At 39.9% G+C, this 21,717-nt stretch overlaps 1 protein-coding gene across 4 annotated transcripts; it reads right to left on the bottom strand.

Moving 5' to 3' along the window:
• Positions 1 to 334: 334 nt before the first annotated feature.
• On the bottom strand, positions 335 to 20,989 carry vwa3a (von Willebrand factor A domain containing 3A). Of its 4 annotated transcripts, none has more exons than XM_026217518.1 (31): positions 20,793 to 20,989; positions 19,883 to 20,063; positions 18,375 to 18,455; positions 18,017 to 18,071; positions 17,832 to 17,933; positions 17,630 to 17,736; positions 16,369 to 16,494; positions 15,487 to 15,586; positions 15,352 to 15,414; positions 14,556 to 14,687; positions 13,662 to 13,821; positions 13,307 to 13,410; positions 13,144 to 13,224; positions 12,818 to 12,915; positions 12,618 to 12,737; positions 9,801 to 9,875; positions 9,104 to 9,245; positions 6,476 to 6,668; positions 6,115 to 6,185; positions 5,623 to 5,769; positions 5,191 to 5,269; positions 3,199 to 3,294; positions 3,011 to 3,108; positions 2,783 to 2,935; positions 2,597 to 2,705; positions 2,136 to 2,280; positions 1,878 to 2,022; positions 1,586 to 1,737; positions 1,228 to 1,345; positions 984 to 1,081; positions 335 to 874 (listed from the first exon to the last, which is right to left on the bottom strand). In XM_026217518.1, exons 2-31 carry the CDS (start codon positions 19,993 to 19,995, stop codon positions 835 to 837), a joined length of 3,303 nt encoding a protein of 1,100 aa, XP_026073303.1. In that variant the 5' UTR covers positions 19,996 to 20,063; positions 20,793 to 20,989; the 3' UTR covers positions 335 to 834. The 4 variants fall into 4 exon arrangements, with proteins under 4 accessions (XP_026073303.1, XP_026073319.1, XP_026073311.1 ...); XM_026217534.1 differs by having other exon boundaries at positions 13,662 to 13,800; XM_026217526.1 differs by having other exon boundaries at positions 19,883 to 20,001.
• Positions 20,990 to 21,717: the final 728 nt, after the last annotated feature.

Here is a 21,717-nt window from a genome sequence, read left to right as displayed (position 1 = left end):
TGCATTATTATCAACTGTCACTGCTATAACAAGAATTTGGTTAATCATTTTATTTGATTACTTTGATGTAATGACACATGCCCCTTTTGCCCTCTTTCTAACTTCACAAGATGCCATGGGTGTCTCTGACGATTAACCCCTCCATTCCACCCGAGTCTGATCTAAACTGAAGCATTCATTCATATAAACCCAGGGTGTGCACATGTACCAGAGCTACCCTCATGATGGAGAAATGCCAGGATTTATAGCCAGGCTCTGTGACGTCACACTGATATCGTCTGTTGGAGGTGCTCGAAATATCTGTGACATCATAGAAGCGGTGGAATTTTCAAACTCAAATTTAAACAGCTTTATTGTTTATCCAAGGACAGAAAATAGTCTTTTAACAAATGTTCACAGAAAAAGACAATATAGTATGTCAGTAAAATATATTGATAATATATATTCAAAATGCACTCCGTTAAATATATTTTGCATATATTTTGGTGTATTCATTTTTACATAATACATTTTTCCTCATAGATTTTTCAATAATACAAATAAGTTGCTTTTCCTTCCACTGTTTTGATGCTACATTGTACACACATTGGCAATACATTTGTTTTTACACTTTCTTTTTGTTGTTGCTCATGAAGTACAATTAGAAAAACAATTTTTTTAATGCTACACATAAAACGTTTTCTTCTTTTAACCATGATTTTTATATCTATTTCAAAAATATTATGAAGCCATATTTAATTCTTAACACATTATTTTCCATTAGACCTTATGTAGGCCTTCGCCAGAGTTATTCTTGAATAAACAAAGCTTTTGATCAAGCGTGGAGATCAACTTTTATGTTCCCTTCTGGCTCCTCGACTCCAAAATAGTTTCCCTACGAAAAAAACCCAAATCACCATCAAATCAAGTCTATAATAACAGCAGTCCTTACACATCAACACCAGGCTTGAGTATCACAGCATGAGCACTGAGTCAACACAAACCTGAAAGCTTTAGCTTGCTTCTGGAACAATCTCAGCTTCTCAATCTCTTCAGATAGTCTCCTTAGATCATCCCCCTCACATTTAGGAAGCACTGGGTCCTTTGATTCAGGACATACAAGAATCAGCACATCATTTTATAACAATGAACAATGAAAACTACAAACCAATTCAAAATGATCCTCATGCACTAGAATATTTCAGATATTTAAGAAACGATGAGCACTTGTCTTTATAATCAACACACCGCACTGCACGGATCTGACAGGAGTTTTCTGATAAGAGCAGGATCGGTGTTTTCAGGAGCCTGATGAAATCGTCCTCCTGTTTTATGGGCCAGACTCTTCAGAAACTCACTGCATGCTCTGTTTAAAATGATTGAAATGATAAACAGATTTTAAAATCACTCTATTGCACAAACTGTAACACATACTTTTACTGCACCACTGCTGAAACTTCAGTAAAGGGTTTTCTGATATAAGACAACTGTGTAAAACTAGTTTTTTGATATGCAGTCTGAATAGCGGATATTAAATATGAAATCTTCTTGACGAAGGATTGATACAACTGGCCACATTCACATCCAAAGCAGACTCCGAGTTCACCTGTCATGGCAGCTGACTGCGATGGTGTGGACTTTAAAGTCCTTCTCCTGTCTCAGACTCTCAATCTCTGTCAGTATGCGACTGTGGCTGGAGTCACATCTCCCATCAGTGATCAGATACAGACCCACAGCGTCTGCGAAGCCACAGGCCGTCTGGAGCAAAGACATCCACACAGTAACACTTACAAACACAAGAAGAGCTGAGTGCAGAGCAGAGGGCTACACACGTTTATTCATGGAGCCGTGTAATAACGGTTTATACTAACGTAGTTATTGTGAGTATTGTTGAGTACCTGCAGAGCCTGTAGTGTGAAGGACGCTCCGTGTGTGCTGAGCTGATTCAACCACTGCACGGCCTCCACACACAGCTCCTCTGTGGACTGAACCAACACCGGCTGCCACATCCGCACCTCGCCGGAGAACGCCAGCATGTTAAACCTGACGCACACACACACACAGATCAGTCACGGAGACAGCTGTCAACACAGATATGTGAGAATGTAAAAGGTTTGTATACCTCCCTCTAGAGTCTAGAGCAAAACAGAGTTTACCTCACGCTGTTGGCATGCAGCTGATCCCAGATCAGTAAAGTCAGCTCCTTCTGGAGCTCAGGGAGGCAGGGAGCCATAGATCCAGACACATCCAGCAGAACACAGACCGTCTTCTCCAGCACCGATCCAAACACACGCCTGCTGCCTGCTCACACACATAAAGATTCACATGGCAGGAAAACCAGACGAAACGGGATCTGTCCCAAAACCTGGTGAGCGTCCATGCAGTCTTTGTACTTTTTACACTGCCTTCATGCTGCAAGGATCCTATCAACACGCTTTTCATCCAAAATATCTTAAATTGTGTTCTGAAGACGAACAAAGCTTTTACTGGTTTGGAACGACATGGGAGTAAGTGATTAATTTTGTGGTGTAGTATCCCTTTAAATGATGCCTGTGCGTATGTTTTGGAACAGAGTCGTACACTTTAACCGTTGTTTTGATGGACACATGTATTGTACCTGTCAGTAACCACTCCAGTCTTTGGCCGTATCGCTGCATGAGTTTCTCAGTCTGACTGAGGTACTGCTTTAACTCTCCAGGAGTCAGGTGCAAGTGTTTCACAGCGCCCTGGGATCAATATTAAGAGATATGGCAGCATGGTAAAAACATATGTTCAGTATGATGTCAGACGGCACTGTGCTTACATTGATTTGGACTCTAGGGAATACGTCACAGTATTTGGCAGACACTCTCTTCTGGACGGACGGCACCAGTTTGTTGTGATGGCAGCATTCAGGGCCAGAAATCAGTTTGTGAAGGTCCAACTTCAGAGTCTTGACGCCAAACCTTTTCAGCCACTTAAAGGAAACAAACAAAGAAACATTGAATCTTTGCTCCACTGTTGACTCGTGTGTGTAATTCTGGATGGGCACCTGTTTAGTTGAACAGATGTCTTCATGTTTTGGTAGTTTAACAGTGGTGATAGTCTTGCGCACACTCTTTGGTTTTGGATATTTCTTGAAGACAACACCTAGATAGGACAATCATGACTGTGTGTACACAATCAACACATGTGTGTACTTCATGTGTTAATGTTTCCGGCTATGGCATGTCCACTAACCCAAGCTGCCGTCCTCCATGAAGAAGACAGACTGAGACACGCTGGTTTTCCTCTGGTCCGCAGACCTCGGTGGCCTTGCTGGTGTGCGGATATCCGCTGAGGGTCAGATAAATAGTCCAGCATTTAGTCTGAGAGACATCAGAGGATGTTTTAGACTGAGTCAAGACTATAGCTGGGTTTCCATCAGCCTGTGTTTATGCACTTTTTGAAGTGACACATCAGAATCAGAATCCAGTGATGGAAACGCTGAATTTCAAATAAAAATGCCTTAATTCACAACAAGGTTTTAAGCTCGTTTGAGGTGCGTTTTTGACTTGTGCGAAAAAGAGTTAATGTGAATAATGCTGGATGGAAATGTATTTTGCCAATAAATTCCTCCATGTGCATCCATGTGCTTTTTTGCGCTATAGGATGGTAAATCCTGACTAATCAGCAGTCATTTGGAAATGCCTGAGCAAAGTCTGTGATCACAGTATCTCTGTATAATTTCCTCTCAGCACTGTTAAACACTGCATTCCCAAACAACAGCATCCACCTCCCAAATCAATAAGTGCATTCATTGTGTTTCATCTGCTCATTCTGAGGTGCAAGTCATTCATTATATATGAAAGTTTTGTTCTTCTGTAGCTTCTCCTACTTTGTTAAAGGTCCCGTTCTTCGTGATCCCATGTTTGAAACTTTAGTTAGTGTGTAATGTTGTTGTTAGAGTATAAATAATATCTGTAAAATGCTAAAGCTCAAAGTTCAATGCCAAGCGAGATATTTGATTTAACAGAATTTGCCTACAACGAACGCCCCTTTTGGACTACATCCCACAGTTCCTGTAGTAATGACGTCACTAAAACAGTTTTTCGACTAACCTCCGCCCACATGAATTCACAAACAGGGGGCGTGGCCTTGTTGCGCTCCGACGGAGAAGAAGGAAGAGTTGTTTGTTTTTGTCGCCATGTTGTTGAAACGCTGTTATTTTCATCTCAGAGACCAATCATCTTTGTTTGGGCTTCCCAGGAACGCTGTACTTTGAGATCAATGGTTACAATTTATGTTTAACTCGGTTCCCGAAAATTATAATGCACATGTAAAATTGTGCAGCACATTTTGCTGAGGACAACTTTCTCAATCAGTTAATGCTGGATTTGCACAAAGATTATTCTTGAAAGATGGAGCAGTTCCCTCTTTGTCTTGGAGAAGGCGTTGTTTATGGACCACAACTGGTAAGTGTATTTTATTATTTAAGTTGGTGCGTTTAACAGTTTCTGTAACTTATTACACAAATGGCAACGCTGTTTAACTTTGTTAACTAGATGTTAGGGCTGTGCCAAAAAACAAATGCGATTTTCATGCGCATCTCGTCAGTAAAAACGCTCCTGTGACTATAAGTACATCTCCAGCACGTGCGTTCCAGCCCAATCACGTTAGCAGGAGGGCTGCGTGTGCTCAGCTGCTGTCGAATCACAGCACAGGAACCGCTGGCCCAATCAGAACTCGTTACGTATTTCTGAAGGAGAGGCTTCATAGAACGAGGAAGTCATCAGCCCGTTTTTGTAACAGTGAAAACAGCGGTATACAGATAGGTGAATTGTGTGAAAAATACTATTTTTTTTTACACGCGAAACATGAACACGTTATATTGCACATTGTAAACACAATCAAAGCTTCAAAAAAGCGCGTAAAACGGGACCTTTAAGTGATGTATAGTGGCAATTTATCAGGAAGTGACCATTTTGTTCTCTTTGACTCGCTGGATGGAAACGGTGATTGTTCGCTAATGTTTTGTGCCTTATTCCAATTTTGCGCAAAAGTGAAATTTGCAACTTTGGATGGAAACCCAGCTAGTGACATGCTTTTAGAATCTGATGTGGACAGAATAAGTTACGTTATCTTTAGCAATATAAAGCAAATGTAAATCTATTTATAATGCATTTAGAATCAGTTAGCATGGCAAATAGAGAGCATTTGGTATTTGATCTCTAATAACTAGAGTCCTCACACCTGCTGGGATAACTGCTTTAGAGCTGTTCGGCCTCCAAGTCAAGCTGTTCTGTGCCAGTCTGCTCTTCTGCCTGCTGTCCTGCTCACAGCATACAGCATGATGAACACATCCTATTAACAACTCTGTAAAGGCATAATTCTCAACAAAATGAAAATTCTGTCATCATTTATTCCCTCCTGTTATCAGTTATCCCTCAACAGTTATCCCTCAGTTATCAACAGTTATCCCTCCTGTTGTTCCAGACAGTATGTTTCACTCATACAGTGGAAGTTTGCTTATCAACATTCCTCAGAATATCTTCTTTTGTGTTCAGCAGAAGAAATAACTACAGGTTTGGAGTGACATGGGGCTGAATGAACATGGACAGATTTAAAAGAGCAGTTTAGAGGGTTATAACATGTCTGATGTTGAGATGAAGAGAGTGATCTGACCGGTCTAGCCAGGCTGAGTGATGTGGGTCGAGGAGATGGCAGTTGTGCTGTGTGTGTCCAGGCCCAGGGTTTGATGGGTGGGCTACTTGTTTCTCCCGAACCCCTGTCAGAGCCCTTCTGGATCAGAGAGTCCACTAATTCAGAGCACTGCAGAAAGAAACAATGAATGAAGTCCAGTGTATGAAGCAGTACAGTTATGCAGGTAATATAAAGTCAACATGAAACAGTGTTAGAAATCCATTTGACTTTGGTAATCTGAAGGAAAAATATGATTTCACTGAGACTTCAACAGTAACTGGACTTGACTGAAGAGATGAAACATGTTCAGAACACAAAGACCTGGATCAATCTTTCCTAACATCAACAATGATCATTTCTTGCAGGCGTTTCAAACTTTACTTCAGGTTCCCATGAATTATTTAGACACCGTGGACACAGGTCACGTAAAGGTCATGTGAGAAAAGCACCCAGAATGCACTGCTCTGAACTCACCTTCTGATAATAATTAACGGCCGTCTCCATTTCTTCAATCAGGGCACTGATGTCATCACTCTCCACGATGCCTGCAGGGAAAGACCAGGCAGAGGCTCATATTTTCCACTGCACACACACACACACACACACACACTTCCTGTTGTAAGTTTAGTGGGTTCAGGCACCATGTGTTATACACATGACAGACAAAAGCAGCACAACATCCAGAGCTCAAGAAAACAGCAGCTCTAGGGACTCTGTCTCGAAAGCTGAACAACGATATAAAACTGAATGATGAACTGTCAGTCCATCCTAATCTAAATTCTTCTCCTCCCATCTTCCCTGTCACCCATCATTCATTCATTCAGTCTCCTCTCACCAGTCTCAGTCATCCAAAGGAAGCGTCCGTTGCCCGCGTGTGCCAGGCTGCTCAGAGCCCGGGCGGTTTCGGTCCGGGTGGTGTAATGGGGCGGAGGGCAGCGGGCGGTGTCCTCCTCTCCGGTGAACAGGCACACGTGGAGATTCAGGTTTGTTGTGCTGCAACGCTCGGACACATAAGCAGTGACAGAAACCTGAGGATGAGAGGATGAAAAACACTGAGACTGCTTTCTGATATTAGCTTGCAGAAGAAAAATGTGATGATTACATCAAAAAACTGAAACTGCACCTTGTATTTCTGAACAGCAGAGGGCAGCAGCGGCTTGCACGGTCATTATATAAGAGTTCAACATGCCAGAACACTAAAAATAAAACCTTGTCTCAAAGGTCTTCAGAATCCTCCATGTGACAATGACACAAATAAAGATACTTCGTATAATAATAACTGTTAATTGTGTGCTATGAGAAAAAAAAAGGTTCTCAAGTTGGTTCCTGACAAAAGAAAAATGAAAATTTGATGATTTACTCATCTTCAGACCATCCGAGATATAGATGAATTTCTCATCAGTTTCTGCGTTTCAGAAGAGTTTTGGAGAAATGTAGGATTACATCGCCTGCTCACTGCACTCACTCGCTGCAGTGAATGGGTGCCATCAGAATGACTGTCCAAACAGCTGATAAAAACATTACAATAATCAACAAATAACCCAAATGACTCCAGCCCATCAATTTATGTCTTCTGAAGCAAAATGCAGTGTATGTGTAAAAAAACTAAAACAACACCAAAAAAAAAACATCCATCGTTAAGGCGTTTTAACTGTAAACCATCGCTTTTGGCTAAAATATGTTGTCTTCCCACATCTGACATATTTGTTTAAAGATGTATTTGACTGTGCATATTACTCTCCTGATTCAGATGAGATTACTTTTTATTAGAGGAAGCAATATTACTGAAGACTAATCTTTTGTTGGGAAGATTAAATTTATGATGGGTGAAATGCTATTTCATGCATACTGAGTTTTTTACACTGTTAAAGAGTTGGATTCCCATGCTAAACATGGACAAAGTTTCAAAAATTAAGTTGTACGTTTGAAGGAGTATTTCTGTTCCAAAAATACTCCTTCCGGTTTGTCACAAGTTTCGGAAAGTTTTTTTCGAGTATGGCTCTGTGTGACGTTAGATGGAGCGGAATTTCCTTATATGGGTCCTGAGGCACTTCTGCCGGAAGAGCGCGCGCTCCCGTATAGCAGAGCACTGAGAGAACAACAGACTTCACTGATCAGAGCGAGAGCGTCGCGAAATGTCACAAAAGAAGTGTGTTTTTGGTTGCCAGGGCAAGACAACCCTGCACAGATTACCAAAAAAAACAGCATTAAGGGACCAGTGGATGGAGTTTATTTTTACAGAGCATCAACGGAGTTGTGCAAGTGTTTTTGTTTGTTCCCTGCATTTCGAAGATGCTTGTTTTACAAACAAGGCCCAGTTTGACGCCGGATTTGCACATCGTTTATTTCTTAAGGATAATGCAGTCCCAACGAAAAAGGGTCACGATCGTGTGTTGGAACCGCAGGCGGTGAGTAAAACTGCTTCAAATATCTCTGTGTTGTTAACTTAGCTATCGGCGCGTAAGCACATCAAGTAAACTACATGCGATGTTGTCATCAAACTGCATTCTTCCACATGTACAGTTTAAAAAAAAAAGAAAAAAAAGAAAAAAAAGACGACATAAAGTGGAACTTAGTCATTTTCCAAAACCGCTAAGCAAATATATACAGTTTCAGTACATACCACATAGAGACGTCGTTGCTGATGCTGCTCTTGTTAAATTTCAGCCTCTGGATCTGATTCTGGATCATAAATAAACGGCTGAATCTGACTGTTAGCCATGGTTTGTTTTGGATGATGGTTTTTCCTCACGGTAATGCCACAGCTTCCAAACGCTCTCAACGCAAAAGCCTACTGGCACTCGTGATTCTTTAGCTCCGCCCACACGCCACGCCTCCAGCCGCTCGTGTTTTTCCGGGAAAAATCGGTACAGACTATCTTTCTCTTATGAATATGATAAAACTAAAGACTTTTTGGAGTTACGAAGGATGCAGTACTACTCTATATGTACTCAAGATTAACAGGATATTGAGTGAAAACGAGCATTTCACCGCCCATTTAATGATGTATTTGTTCATCACAAATACACAGCCCAAGACATTCATTGATGGACTGAAGTGGATTACTGTGATGTTTTTATCAGCTGTTTGGACACTCATTCTGACGGCACCCATTCATTGCAGAGGATCCTCTGATGAACAAGTGATTTCTCCAAAACTATTCCAATGAAAGAGCAAACTCATTTACATCTTCATCATGGATGGCCTGAGGGTGAGTACATTTTAATCTTATTTTTATTTGGATTAAAAAATCTTCCATTGGGCTGCATTGAATAGTTTTTTATTTAAATCTTCTAACTCCAAAGAATGCAACCCAATTAACTTATTAAAAAGTGCTCTTGTAAACTTGACAAAATAAGTGAAGGCCACAAGAAACGTGACAGCCACTAGAGTACAGATCCACATCCTGAGCACCACATGTGACAGGACCTTGGCTTGCTAATGATTCACATGAACAGCTCACCATGTGTTGATCTGGCACGCCGGTGGTGAGGAGGTACAGGCCTCGAGTCAGGGATGAGTCGTCCCGCTCGTCCTCCTCTAGAGCGCACCGTAGAGCAGCCAGAGTATTACGACCCCCGACACACTCCAGTGCCTGAATCCACCTGAACACACACACGCACGCACCCACGCACACACAAACAGACACACACACACACACACACACACACACACACACACACACACGCACACGCACCCACGCACACACACGCACACACACACACACACACACACTCAGAAAGTTACAAGACTATTTCTCTGAGGCTTCAATTAAACTCTAGACCCTGAAAAGCAGAACAGGCTTTATTAGGAGATGCACACAGGCTGCACAGATTTACTGTTTGGGGATGAACTTAAACTGAACTTGAGAGCAAAAACAATCTCTAAAATGAAATACACAACTGAACTGGAGTAAGACTAAGTGAACACAGAGTGAACCGCGTAAAACGGATGGAGTACTTTAAGGCTTTTTTTTCTTGAGATAGATTTTGATACATGTTATTTCAGTCATTTTTACTCAGTTTAGATCAGAATCTGATCAGGTAGTGCAGCATGAGCGATAGCAGTAGGGATGCCTTAGCAAACACCACTAACAAAGGACAGAAGCTGAGCGAGAGAACAACAGACTGTGAGGTCAAAAGCACATCCTGGTCTCTTACAGCCACGCAGCTTGAAGGTTTTCATGAGTGGAGGGCACCATCTTCTCCTGCCACGGCTTGACATCTGATCCAAAACTGTGATGGACAAGATCACACAGAGCATAGTGAATGTGACAAATGACATGTTACTCATAATATGGCATAATATGTTAAAATATATAGAATCAAATATGATCCATTTTAAAGGATGGTTAAAATAAACATTAAAATGAACCTTAAGTCAGGGTCCTCATATAAGCTCACAGTCGGTGGCTGTTCATTTCCATCCTGCTCATTTACTTTCCATACGTAAACAATCAAGTGATGGAAATACATCTTTACATTAATCTTAAGAACATTAATGACACTTTTAATAATTGACATCTGTGTATGTTAATGTGGCTCCACTATACAAACTGAGAGGACTTTAATAACAGGTAACGTCTGATGAAGCGCTCTGGAGAGGAGCCGTGCAGCTGCTCTGAAGTATTAAGAGCAGGTATGTGCGCTGCGCTCCCGGGCAAATCTATCAAGACTTCTATTTCTGCCAGACTAAAGTAGATCAGATCGCTCATGATGACTGTGCTAAAACAGGAGCAGACAACTGCTGAAGACTGACGGTAAATGGCTCAGAGGCTTTATACTGGCCCATTACTGCCTTCATTTCCTCTGTGTGATGATGCAAATATGATTCAGCTATTAATAAAGAACACCAGCACTGATTTCTGAAAAGCTCTTTATGAACATGATGTGTTTGTATAGGCATTGTGATGGAAGGCCCATTTAATGTACCCTTTTTAAAAATAAATGCCCCAGAAGGAGGTTTTTCACAGTGGTGCTATAGAAGAATCATTTTTGGTTCCCAAAGAACCTTTCAGGGTTTTAAAATAACCAGTTTTTCAGAAGAATCTGAAGAACGTTTTAACTCTGTTGTGAAAAGGAAAGGTTCTATATTTGTTAAAGGTACCTTCACAGATGCCAATGAAGAGCTTGTACTATTACGAGAGCGTGCTAGTCATCAGGTGCTAATACCACAGTACTCTGATATATATCAGGAGCAAATGGACACAGCCTGACACTTGTACCAAAGGTGATTCAAATATATAAATTATGCCTGCTGTATTATCTAATTCATATATGTAGATCTATTAATGTTTCCAAACTGTTGACTCTGTTGCCACCGCCGCAGCTTAAACAGGCAGGTCAGATGATGTCACAATTGTTTCTCCTATTAAAATCTTAGTTTATTTACTTGGTCTCTAAATGTGGGATTGACAGCTGGACCACAAGTCGACCGGTGTATCGAGATAAGTCTCAGTGCTCCCTATAACCGCTCCATTCCTGCTTGTACCTGAACTCTGCTGCTCTGGTGCAAGTGCCACACAGAAAAAGTTCATTTGCATTTATGTTAGCTGTTTTGCACCGGCTTCAAATAATATGTATGTATTTAGACATCCATTTAATGTACAGATGCAAATGCTAGTTTTTATAGTGTTCCTTTTTCTGCAGACCAGACTGGACTCAAACACATACATACCCTACCATTCAAATGTTGGAAACATCTACTTATTCTTTAGTTTTGCTATTGTTCACATTTTAGGATTAACACCACCATCAAAACTATATGAAAAAAAATGGATGTACGGGAATTAAATGTTAAATCAAAGCCATCTTTCCTCATTATAGTAATTCTGTAAAGCAACTCCTTTATGTGCATCCTGTATTATACTGAACTGTATTGAACAGGTTCACATCTGAATGGTAATCTGAATCTTAAATCCAAGCCTTTGGATTTAAATTGGGCTTTAATTCACACTTAAGCATTGATCAATGCATATCAGATGTGGTTAATAGCAACTCAGCTGTATGAACAAACCTCTTTGGTTTTCATTTCAACTGCTTGGTAAATGTGGATTGCATTTCTGATTTTTAATGTGGTAAAGTGGTAATGTGATGCGATTCCAAGTTTTCCTTTCTCTTTGGAGTGCTACAAGCTGTTCGTGAATAGATAATATCCCAGTTGCAAAGACTAAACTCTTAAACCCAAAGAGAATTTCTGTTTAAAAGTTAAGATTCGTCCACGCCCTCCTAAAACACCTCGTTTAAATACGCCCCACATCTACGTCACTGTGTGGGAAGATTTGCATAACGCCGCCCAAATGTTCACGCAAAGAAAGAAGGCTGGCGCTGTCATGTCGTGGAGACGCTGTGTGTTTTGTTGTGAAAGCGAAGCTACTTTGTTTGTTCTTCCAGAAGAGGACACAGCTAGAAATCAGTGGTTGAGTTGTATTTACAACTCCATTCCAGAACAGCTCAACACGAATATTCAGATGTGTGCAGCACATTATATGAAGGACTGTAAAAAAACAGTAGAAGTCATTATAATCAGTAATTATATCTCCACTGGATGCTACAAATGCCTCATTTGTAATGCTTGAGGTATTCGGCCAATCACATCGCACTGGATAGCTGGCCAATCAGAGCACACCTCGCTTTTCAGACCGATGAGCTTTGTAAAAAATCAATGCGTTTCAGAAAGGCGGTCATAGAGGAGCAACAATAATGTACACTATGTGGAAAATTTATATGTTTTTTTAACTTTAAATCGCATAAACACATTGCATTACACCAAAAACACAAAGATTTTTTAAGCCACGTCAGATGACCCCTTTAAAGCTTAAATGTTTTGGTGGAATCACTGTGTTCAAATATTTGACTGGTATATAAAAGTAAGAAGTTTTACAATGCCTTCCAGAGAGAAAGGCACAGGAGACTTTGGGACTAAATGACAAAGGGGCTCATAACCTGTCACACTACAGATGAGTGTGTTTGACTTACACGATGACATTGAAGCTGTGTTTATCAGCCAGCTGCTCCTGCAGTAGTGTCCGCATGGCATGCTGGAGATGGAGCTGGTAGTGGACGTTCATCCCAGACATGTCCAGAAGAACCTGCACCCTGCATGGAGAAAGACAGAGAAGAAGTACAAGTACTGTCGAAATTATAGAAACATATCTATACTATCTAAAGGTTCTCACCTCTGCTCATACACGGTTCCCCATATCTGCTGGCTGCCCGTCCGGTTCAGCCACTCGACTCTCCTTTCAAACAGATGCACAGCACCCACGAGTCGCTTCTGCATGACAAAACAAAGAGAAGACTACAGAATGACACAGATTCTTAACAGATGCTAAAAACAAACATGCTAAATCCATTTAATTAGGTTTGAGTCATTTTAGTTCAATTGTAGCCAGGTTAGCAAAATGGCTAACATTACTTACAATGCTTGAAGGACTGCAGCTGGTTTTATATGATTTCTAGGTGGTCTACGTATGGCATATGGAGTTTTTGGTTTAAAACGTACCTGGTACTTTTGCAGTGATGGTAGATGGACATGCAAATTCTTCAGTGTCCCATCATGCCACTCAAACTGCACCATGACCCGCTGCAGACAAGCACACCGAGTTAGTTCAGTAAGTCTGCTGTACAGATGAACAGATGGGAATCATGCTGGACGTGTTCCTCACCTCGTGAACTGTAGAGGAAACAGTCTTTCCCAGGACTGGCACAAACGTCTCTTGTGGAGAGTAGGCATTAGGAGCCAGCAGCTGATACAGATCCAGCTTCTGAGCTGCATGTACACCACTGTTAGCCAGGACTAACCACTCTGATCAGAGACTTACTCAAGATATACACTGACACATGCAAATATGTGTGTAGGATTCTCAGATTGTGCTCTCTTAATAATGTCACATACGTCAGTATTGTTAACATTACAGAAGGGAATTGGGGTGTAAATACTGTTGTACTGTATGTTATGTAATATACGGTAATGTTGATATTCTCTTATCAGACTTTGAAAAGGCATGGTCTGTCAGATACCCTTCAGGCCGTGGCTCTTCAGCCATTGACTGGAGCTGGTGGGCGCTGCGCCTGTGGTTTGGACACACAGTGGAGCACTGAGAGCAGGACGTACAGGACTGAAGTCAGAAAGAGTCAGACTGTCCAGACCTGAGCAGACCTGTGAAGACTCAAGTGACAACTGAAAGAAGACAAGTCAGAGTTTACAGCTCTCATAACATTATAGGATGTATCACAGGACTAAACTGGTAGAAAACTCACTTTCACCAAACCAAAAGTGCCATGGTACTGCTATATTCTTTAGACATGTACCATAGCAATACCATGTTTTACTGGACATATACTATATGTTAGTATTTCGTAGGGTACATGAATGCAGCATTAACATTCACCCTTGTGAACAAGAAGCACATTTAGCATACTATTAAAAAGAGTGCTTATTACAGAAATAACATGCTTTAAAAGAATATACTTAAGTGTGGACACTTAACAGTATATTAATTAAAGATTTATGTTATGGGTAAACACACTTTAAACTCATTTCTTTTGAATTTTTTTTTTTTGTAAAAACACGTGTAACAATGAAGTTCCAAATCAGAACATTCAAAATATATTAACTTTAAATGTTTTAATCTGAGATTAATACAAAGTGCACTTTTTAAAAGTGAACTGTCACAAATGAGTACTCTCTATGTACACTTTCATTGATATTATTTACAAGTACAGTTTATTCAAAATAGACTTTATGATTTGAAGCACACTACAAGTCAAGTGCACATTCAGTAGAATTAAGGGCACTTCTTTCTCACAAGGGTCCTTCATGGTATGCATCAGGAGCTGTTAAAGTAAAATATGATGCTAACTCTGCTAACACAGTAATAGTCTACAGAATGAATGTAAATGTTGCAGGATCACCTCTGCATCAACAGTGACAGCTGTGTCTCCCAGTCGACCCTGACGCATGCTCTGGATCTGGGTAAGAACACTGCGCGCTGCTTTAATCTCCGCCCACAGCAGATCGACGTCTGTACTGCTGTCCACTACACCCTATCACACAAACACACAGATCTTCCTACAGTTTATGAGGTAAAGTGGTCCCAAAAGGTAGTTGAACACTGACAGCACACAAAAATGTCTGAAGGTCATTAGAACAACATTTCCAAGCGGTTATAATCTGCAGTCAACAACTGTAGGAGGTTTTCTCTTCAGCTAACTACACTTGTCTTCAAAAAAAAAAAAAAGAATAAACCTCACTGGTTTTCCCACTTCAGTCATGATGATTGTGTCTCTTCAAAGACTTAATTCATATGGACTTTTAAGACAATTTTGCTAACTTTCTGAAGCCTTAACATTTTGGTTGAATGGACTTTTAAAGGGAGGGATATCTTCACATGTGTTTCGAAGATAACTTTTCATTGATTTTCATTCTTTAGGAATCAACATGATTCTTTTAACATTAGAAAATAACAAGTATCCAAATAATTCTTGTCGTGTTTGAACATTATGTCTACTAGCTTTTGTAAATAATTATATGATTGAAATGTGTGGTTGACAAAATAAATGTCACTTTAATTGTATTTTGTTATCTAATAGAATAAAAGTCTCATAATTTAAGTGGTTTCAGAGTCCGAATACTATATGTCACCACTAATTAATTTCAATTTGATTTCATTTTACGAGATTATATATATATGGTTTTTTTCCAGATTACCAGTGCAGCAGAAAACAGGTGATATCTCCCCCCAGAAACTTCTGCCATCTTCTTCACAGTCTCCTATGACAGGACACATCAGTCAGTCACAGTAATCAGAAAGGTCCTCTAAAGAGCGTCTGTGGTGATACTCACAATGGCTGCTGGACTGCTGCAGCTGTAGGCGACCGCATGAACACAAGGCACTCGGTTTTGAGTTAAACAATCACAGATAACATCTACGGTCTGATCAGGGCTGGAAAAGATCATCATTATAAGGTTCCTGAACTTCGCTTCAGTCATTTAAACTGCAAACGGTGACCACACATTCTCAGCTGCCTTGTTTCCAAAGTATTCTTTCGATCTATTTGAAACAGAGTAATGAGTCAAGAACCAAATTAAGATTTAGATTACGTGATTTGCAATGCTTCACAGGAGAGGCCTGTTGAGATATCTATATTTCCAAATTGCTAATTTCCACCAATAAAAAATAAATAAAACAATTCTGACTTGAATTGAGAGTTCATATCTCGCAATTCTCACATTATAACATGCAACAGCGAGTTATAAAGACAAAATTGTGGGTTATAAAGTCAGAGTTGCAAAATATGAACTCACAATTCTAAGAAAAAAAGTCTGAATTGTGAGATATAAAGTCACAATTACCTTGTTTTATTTTTTATTCAGTTACTTTATTCAATGACTTCCATACTTTTGTCTTTACAGACGAATATAGCAACCATTTAATAACCTCACAATTCATGGTGGATCTGTCTTGAAAACTTTATATTTTATCACTTAAAGTCAGTTTCTCCATGGAGAAAATGAGAAGGATTATTACTTCTGTAACCCCTCTGTTGTGCTCTGTTATGCTGGGAGAGGAAATAGACCTCATCTCCTCAGACATTACCAATTATAACACAAACTATTTGAGGAGGAAAATGGACTGCAAATATGTCTAAAGGCAGCTGTGAATGTGAAGGAAATGACAAGGCTGCTGGCTCAGTTTAAGTCAAGAAACAGTGATTGATCTCTCACCGAGAGCCCAGGATGATGAGCAGTGTGTCCAGCTCTGAGCGGGTCAGTGTCCTCTGAAGCGCCTGCAGGAGATCACAGCCTCCCCCTGCCCGCAGCTGCATGACCCACGCACAGCCCTGTCTGAGCCTGAGACAACATGTGTTCACTCAGAGAGAGCCTCGCACTTCAGACCCAGTCAGGGTTCTTAACATGTAGCATAACTAAAGACACTGGAGCTGTATTATCAAACCTAGTGAGCTGCCTCCGTGGGCATCAAGCTCTCAGCGTGAAGACTGTTTCAAGAGTTGGGTATCGTACTGTGCTGCTGTCCAAGAGTCTTTGTTTTAAACATAGTCTAAAGAAGCATTGCCGAACAGGAACACAGGTCTCACTGCATCCACTTCTTGGAAACATTGCTAACAGCAGAATGAACTGAGAACTGTAACTGATACTGCAAAAACACTCTGTATTTAACGAAAGCACGCGAAAAAGACCTGAACCTGAAGTGATGCATCCTGTTTACTAATATGCAAGTTCATTGCGCATAACTGCTATTTTAATGGTCAAAGTCAGTCCACGAACACGTGAGAGCGAGTTAACATTGTGTCAGCAAGCACAGTTAAACACTTGTTGCCTAACACTCATCAGGCCACACAATATTGCTCTGTTAGTGTGGGAGATCAGCAGATTCTTAAAGGTTGATTGTTTCAAGAAGGTGGACACATTGACGTGTCTGGAGCAGATAAATGAGGTATCTACAGATAGATACTCCTGCACAATTATCTTCACAATATGCTAATGTCAGCTCTATTGAAATCAGTTCGTGTGAGCTGCTGGTCATCCACAGTCACTTGTGATGTTATAAGGACAGCAGTTGTTTCATCACCATGTTTCAAACACAAATGTCTTCATGAATAATTCATTGTGAATGATGGGAGGCTGAAACATTGTTTTAAGTGTGTGTTAGAAGCACGGCCTCCTCTCATTAGCTCATCTCCCCGTGCCCCTTCATCCTCTCCTCGGCTCTTCTTGGCATCTGTTACAAGTACAAACTGTTCTCACATGTGCCCACTCATCCCTCATGACAAACCCAAAATAAAACAAGCAGTCTCTCTAAACACACATCCTAATGAGAATAACGGCTGATGGCAGGGCTTACATGATCACTGTCCGTATTCGGAGAATAACACTGCATATCATCAATCAGCCATCTATAAGAGATAAAACTTCGGAAAATCAGATGAGTTGTGTGTGATCTGTGTGTGGAGACAGCGTCACTCACCTCAGTGGACAGGTGTCTTGTGGTTCGTCCCAAAGGCTGCTGACTTCTGAGCCGTAGGACAGCAGATGCAGCTGTTTTTTGAAACGCAGTTGCTCGTCAATGAGAGTCTTTGACGGTGCAAGTAAAAAGAAACCACAAATGAAATTGATTAAATGAATAAATAAATCATGCAGCTAAAGCAATGACTCATTTGGGATCCTACTAGAAGCTCTCGCTGTAGATCAGCTAGTCTCTCTGTAGAGCAGTTCAGATCAGACGTGTCGATGAGCACCCCGACGCGGGACCCGTTCACCAGCCCAAACACCTGACAGATCAGAGCAAACCAGCACAGGAGTCAGGACACCAACGCTCTGTGAAGATCTCACAGATTCATCACAGGTTCATCACCTTCCTGCTTCCCTGACTGAGCCACTTGATGTGATCGTGGTACATCTCAATGGCCCTACAAAAAAACACCTCAATTAGAAATGCAATTTGGGGTTTTATATTAAAAAAACAGTGTTATAAGATTACCACATTAAATCTGAACCCATGATCTGTCAGTGGTTTAATAAAACTAACTTCTAAAGCCACCTGTGTCTTTTCAGTAATTTACTGCACACATGATTGTGCTTCATTTCATCAGTCGTGTATTTTGTCATATGATGTAATTAATTCAATGTTTTTGGACAGGCTTGTGACATCTACAGTAGTGTGTTCAGCAGCACAGAGATGGTGACTGTGCAGTGGAGGAGGTGATGCTCACATGTAAAGCTGCTCTTCAAAGTCTGCCAGAGACTCACTGCTGATCTGCATCTGTTTGCTCCCCCCGTCTCCTCTCTCAGAGCTGACACACACCCACAGACACAGACACACACACACAGACACACACACACACACACGCACACACCCACACACACACACGCACACACACAAACACACACACACACACAGAGAGAGAGCGAGAGAGAGAACACAATTTACAATCTGGTACTGGTTGGAAAACATCACTAAGAATTTATATTTCACCAAATGCAAACGAAAAAGGCAATGTTTTGCATAAAGAAAGGCCTAAATAAGACATTTTTATATCATTAAAATATTTATGACAATTAAACACATTTCTCGTTTCACATTGATTGTATTATACAATTATCTGGACCCAACAATTGCACATGAAAACACGAGAGTGTTAAAAGCATTGATGCACTGCACTGAAAGCATTACTCATTGAGTGCAGCACTTTTTATTAATCGTGACTAAACTAACTGACAGGTTACAGTCATAACACACAACAACACGATCATCTAAAAACAGGCTTTATTTTCTTTATGCAAAACATAGTTTCAAATGTTTATGCCTTGGCACATGCTTTTAAAAACAGTATTTATTGTGGAAATAATATACTATGTAAAGAATATACTTAGTGTCATTGATATATGGTTAAAGAAAGTGTACTGCCAAATGCATAAGAATTAATTTAAAAAATATACTTTATTGTCCTTTCCATTGAGTTTGAATGTCATGTTTTTCATTATATTTGTAGTTACACATTTGTAATGATAATTTAAAACATTTATAGTAAAATTTAATATAATATCAAATAACACACTACAGTTACAATTATAATCAAGTACAAGTGCTTTAATTAGTCTTAGTAAACATTAAAATAAGTGTATTTGTTAAAGCATGATGAGAAACAATGTTTTAAAATGTACTTTTTAAATAAAACGTTTAAGAAATTAAGAAATGTAAGAAACAGTCATGAAAGTGTGATCTTTCTAAGTAAAAATTAATTTGATTAATATTATATTACGTCCAAGGACAGATCTTGAACAATATCCTGTATTTTTAAGTACAAGTGCACATTCAACAGTTAAGCACATTTATTTTTCATAAGGTTGTGCTTTTCTTCCTGTAAAATAAGCTCAACAACACTACCTTAAATGTAGCTTTCTGTCAAATAGTGGTGTGTATCAAATCTAAAAGCATGGTTTATAATTTCATAAAGCTAAAGTATTGAGCTTGCATTCTGGTTTCCTGGGGTTTTTTTGAGAACAGCGGGTAATTATAATTATACACCGGCTTCTAAGAACCAAACTAATTCACGTGAATCATTCTGAAGAGATATCGTGAGAGGAGTTTGTTGTTGACGACACAAACCTGTGCCAGACAAATCTGCAATACACTTTTTGACAGCTTTGTTAGTTGTAACGGGATCATCCTAGACTCTGTGCAGACGGGTGCAGTGAGTGTGTAGCTGTGTGTACGTACACAGGATCAGTGCTGCAGAGTGACAGGAGGTGAGAGAGAGACAGTCCACATCTCTCCAGACCGCTCGACTCCAGCCAGTGCTCTGAGCTCTCACACACTCCAGCCTGATCCATCCGCTTCTGCAGGATTCACAGCAGCGGTCACAACCAAACCAGCTCCATGATATCATACAGCAGTGCAGCTGAAAGACCAGGCAATGTGTGTAGATAGTACGTTTATTTCTGCAGCAGAACAGACTTGGAGAAATGTAGCATTTCCGACTGTTTCCACAGTGCTTGATCTGTGCATATTTCACTCCTGATTCAGACCAGCTGACCTTTTTTATTGGACAAAGCAAAAATATATATTTTTTTAACCGGAAGCAATAGAGGTTAAAATGTCCAAATGATTAATTTGTTTCCGACAAACACTTTTCACTTGATAGTTGTGGTTTTTATCAGCTCTTTGGACTTTCAATCTGACGGCACCCATTCACTGCAGAGGATCCACTGGTGGGGAAGTGATGCAATGCTACATTTCTCCAAATCTCACAAACAAACAAATGTGAACTCAGACTGGGCAATGACAATAAAGACATTTGTAATGTTACTAAAGAGTTCAGCATCAATTAAGCGCTGTTTATTCATCAAATAAGCCCGGTTTCCACAAAAATATAACAGTTTTCAACATTATTATAATTATAAGAAATATTTCTAGAGCAGCAAATCGACACATTAGAATGATTTCTGAAGGATCATGCTGAACACGTTAATTAATCACCGTGATCCGTTACATTTTAAAACATAGCCCACTCAGAAAACACTTATGTTTATTTTGTAGTAATATTTCAAAATATTACTGTTCTCGCTGTAACAAATACACGCAGCCTTGGTGAACATAAGAGACTTGCTTCAAGAACACGAAATCTTACCTTTATGCTGTTTGCTGAAGCGCTCTACTAGTGTTGTTATTGTTATTATATTGTGTTATTATTATTAGTAAATGATGATGTAGTGTCCTGCTCGTGTATTTTAACGATGTTTTAATTTAACGACAGAAAGAATAAGAAGCGGTTCTGAATGGAGACTGTATATGGTTACTGTAGAAACGAGCAGTAAACAGAGCGGTTGCCATGGTGAGGTGTCGCAGGGTTGTGAATGTTTACCTGACTCGAGTGGTCCTTGTGCTGCTCAAACACTGATTGATATATATATATATATATAAACTCATATATTATTATGTCATATAATGGTTGACCCTCAGCAGTGACGGACAGCTGCGCCTCCAGCGCACGCACGCGCGCGCGAACACGTCTTCGTGATCGCGTGAGTATCAGTGCAGTTATCGATCAGACTGAAGGTCATCAATAAACACTGAGCGAACAGGTGTGCTGCACCTCTGAGGAAAACCTTTAATATCTGTTGCAAGGGAGAAAATATAAACACTTTTTATAAACAATTGTACATATAAACAATTGTTTCTATTAATTTTTTTTTTTTGTTAAAACAATTTTATTATCTAACTATACTCAGTATTGCTTACTGTTAAACAAGGCTGTGAATAAACTAAAAGTATAATGTATTATGCAGTGTTATGAGTATCACTGATAATACCGTTATAGTTTTTATTAACAGTTCATTTACAGTTAACATATTAATTTCAATGACATCCATCCATCCATCAGAAATGCAGCATTGGTAAACATCATTAAGAGACCTCATGCAAGATTTTTTATTTTTTATTATTATTCAACAATTTTAGTGCTTGTATGAGGGATGCTCCACATTTGAAGGTACTGTAGATGATCTGAGGTACTTCTGCTGGAGTTAAATCAGATCACTAAGCCAACGCAAGGA

Source organism: Carassius auratus, chromosome 3 (assembly GCF_003368295.1).
Source record: "Carassius auratus strain Wakin chromosome 3, ASM336829v1, whole genome shotgun sequence".
Taxonomy (NCBI): domain Eukaryota; kingdom Metazoa; phylum Chordata; class Actinopteri; order Cypriniformes; family Cyprinidae; genus Carassius; species Carassius auratus.
The sequence above is the reverse complement of the archived record's forward strand: the minus strand, read 5'-3'. Positions and strand labels throughout refer to the sequence as shown.

Coding starts and splice junctions, on each gene's coding strand:
- vwa3a (XM_026217518.1), bottom strand. CDS start 19,995: ATGGATCAGGCTGGAGTGTGTGAGAGCTCAGAGCACTGGCTGGAGTCG. Junction 17,934..18,016: donor TCAGTCAGGGAAGCAGGAAG/GTGATGAACCTG, acceptor CTGATCTGTCAG/GTGTTTGGGCTGGTGAACGG. Junction 15,587..16,368: donor CTCATCATCCTGGGCTCTCG/GTGAGAGATCAA, acceptor GATCTTTTCCAG/CCCTGATCAGACCGTAGATG.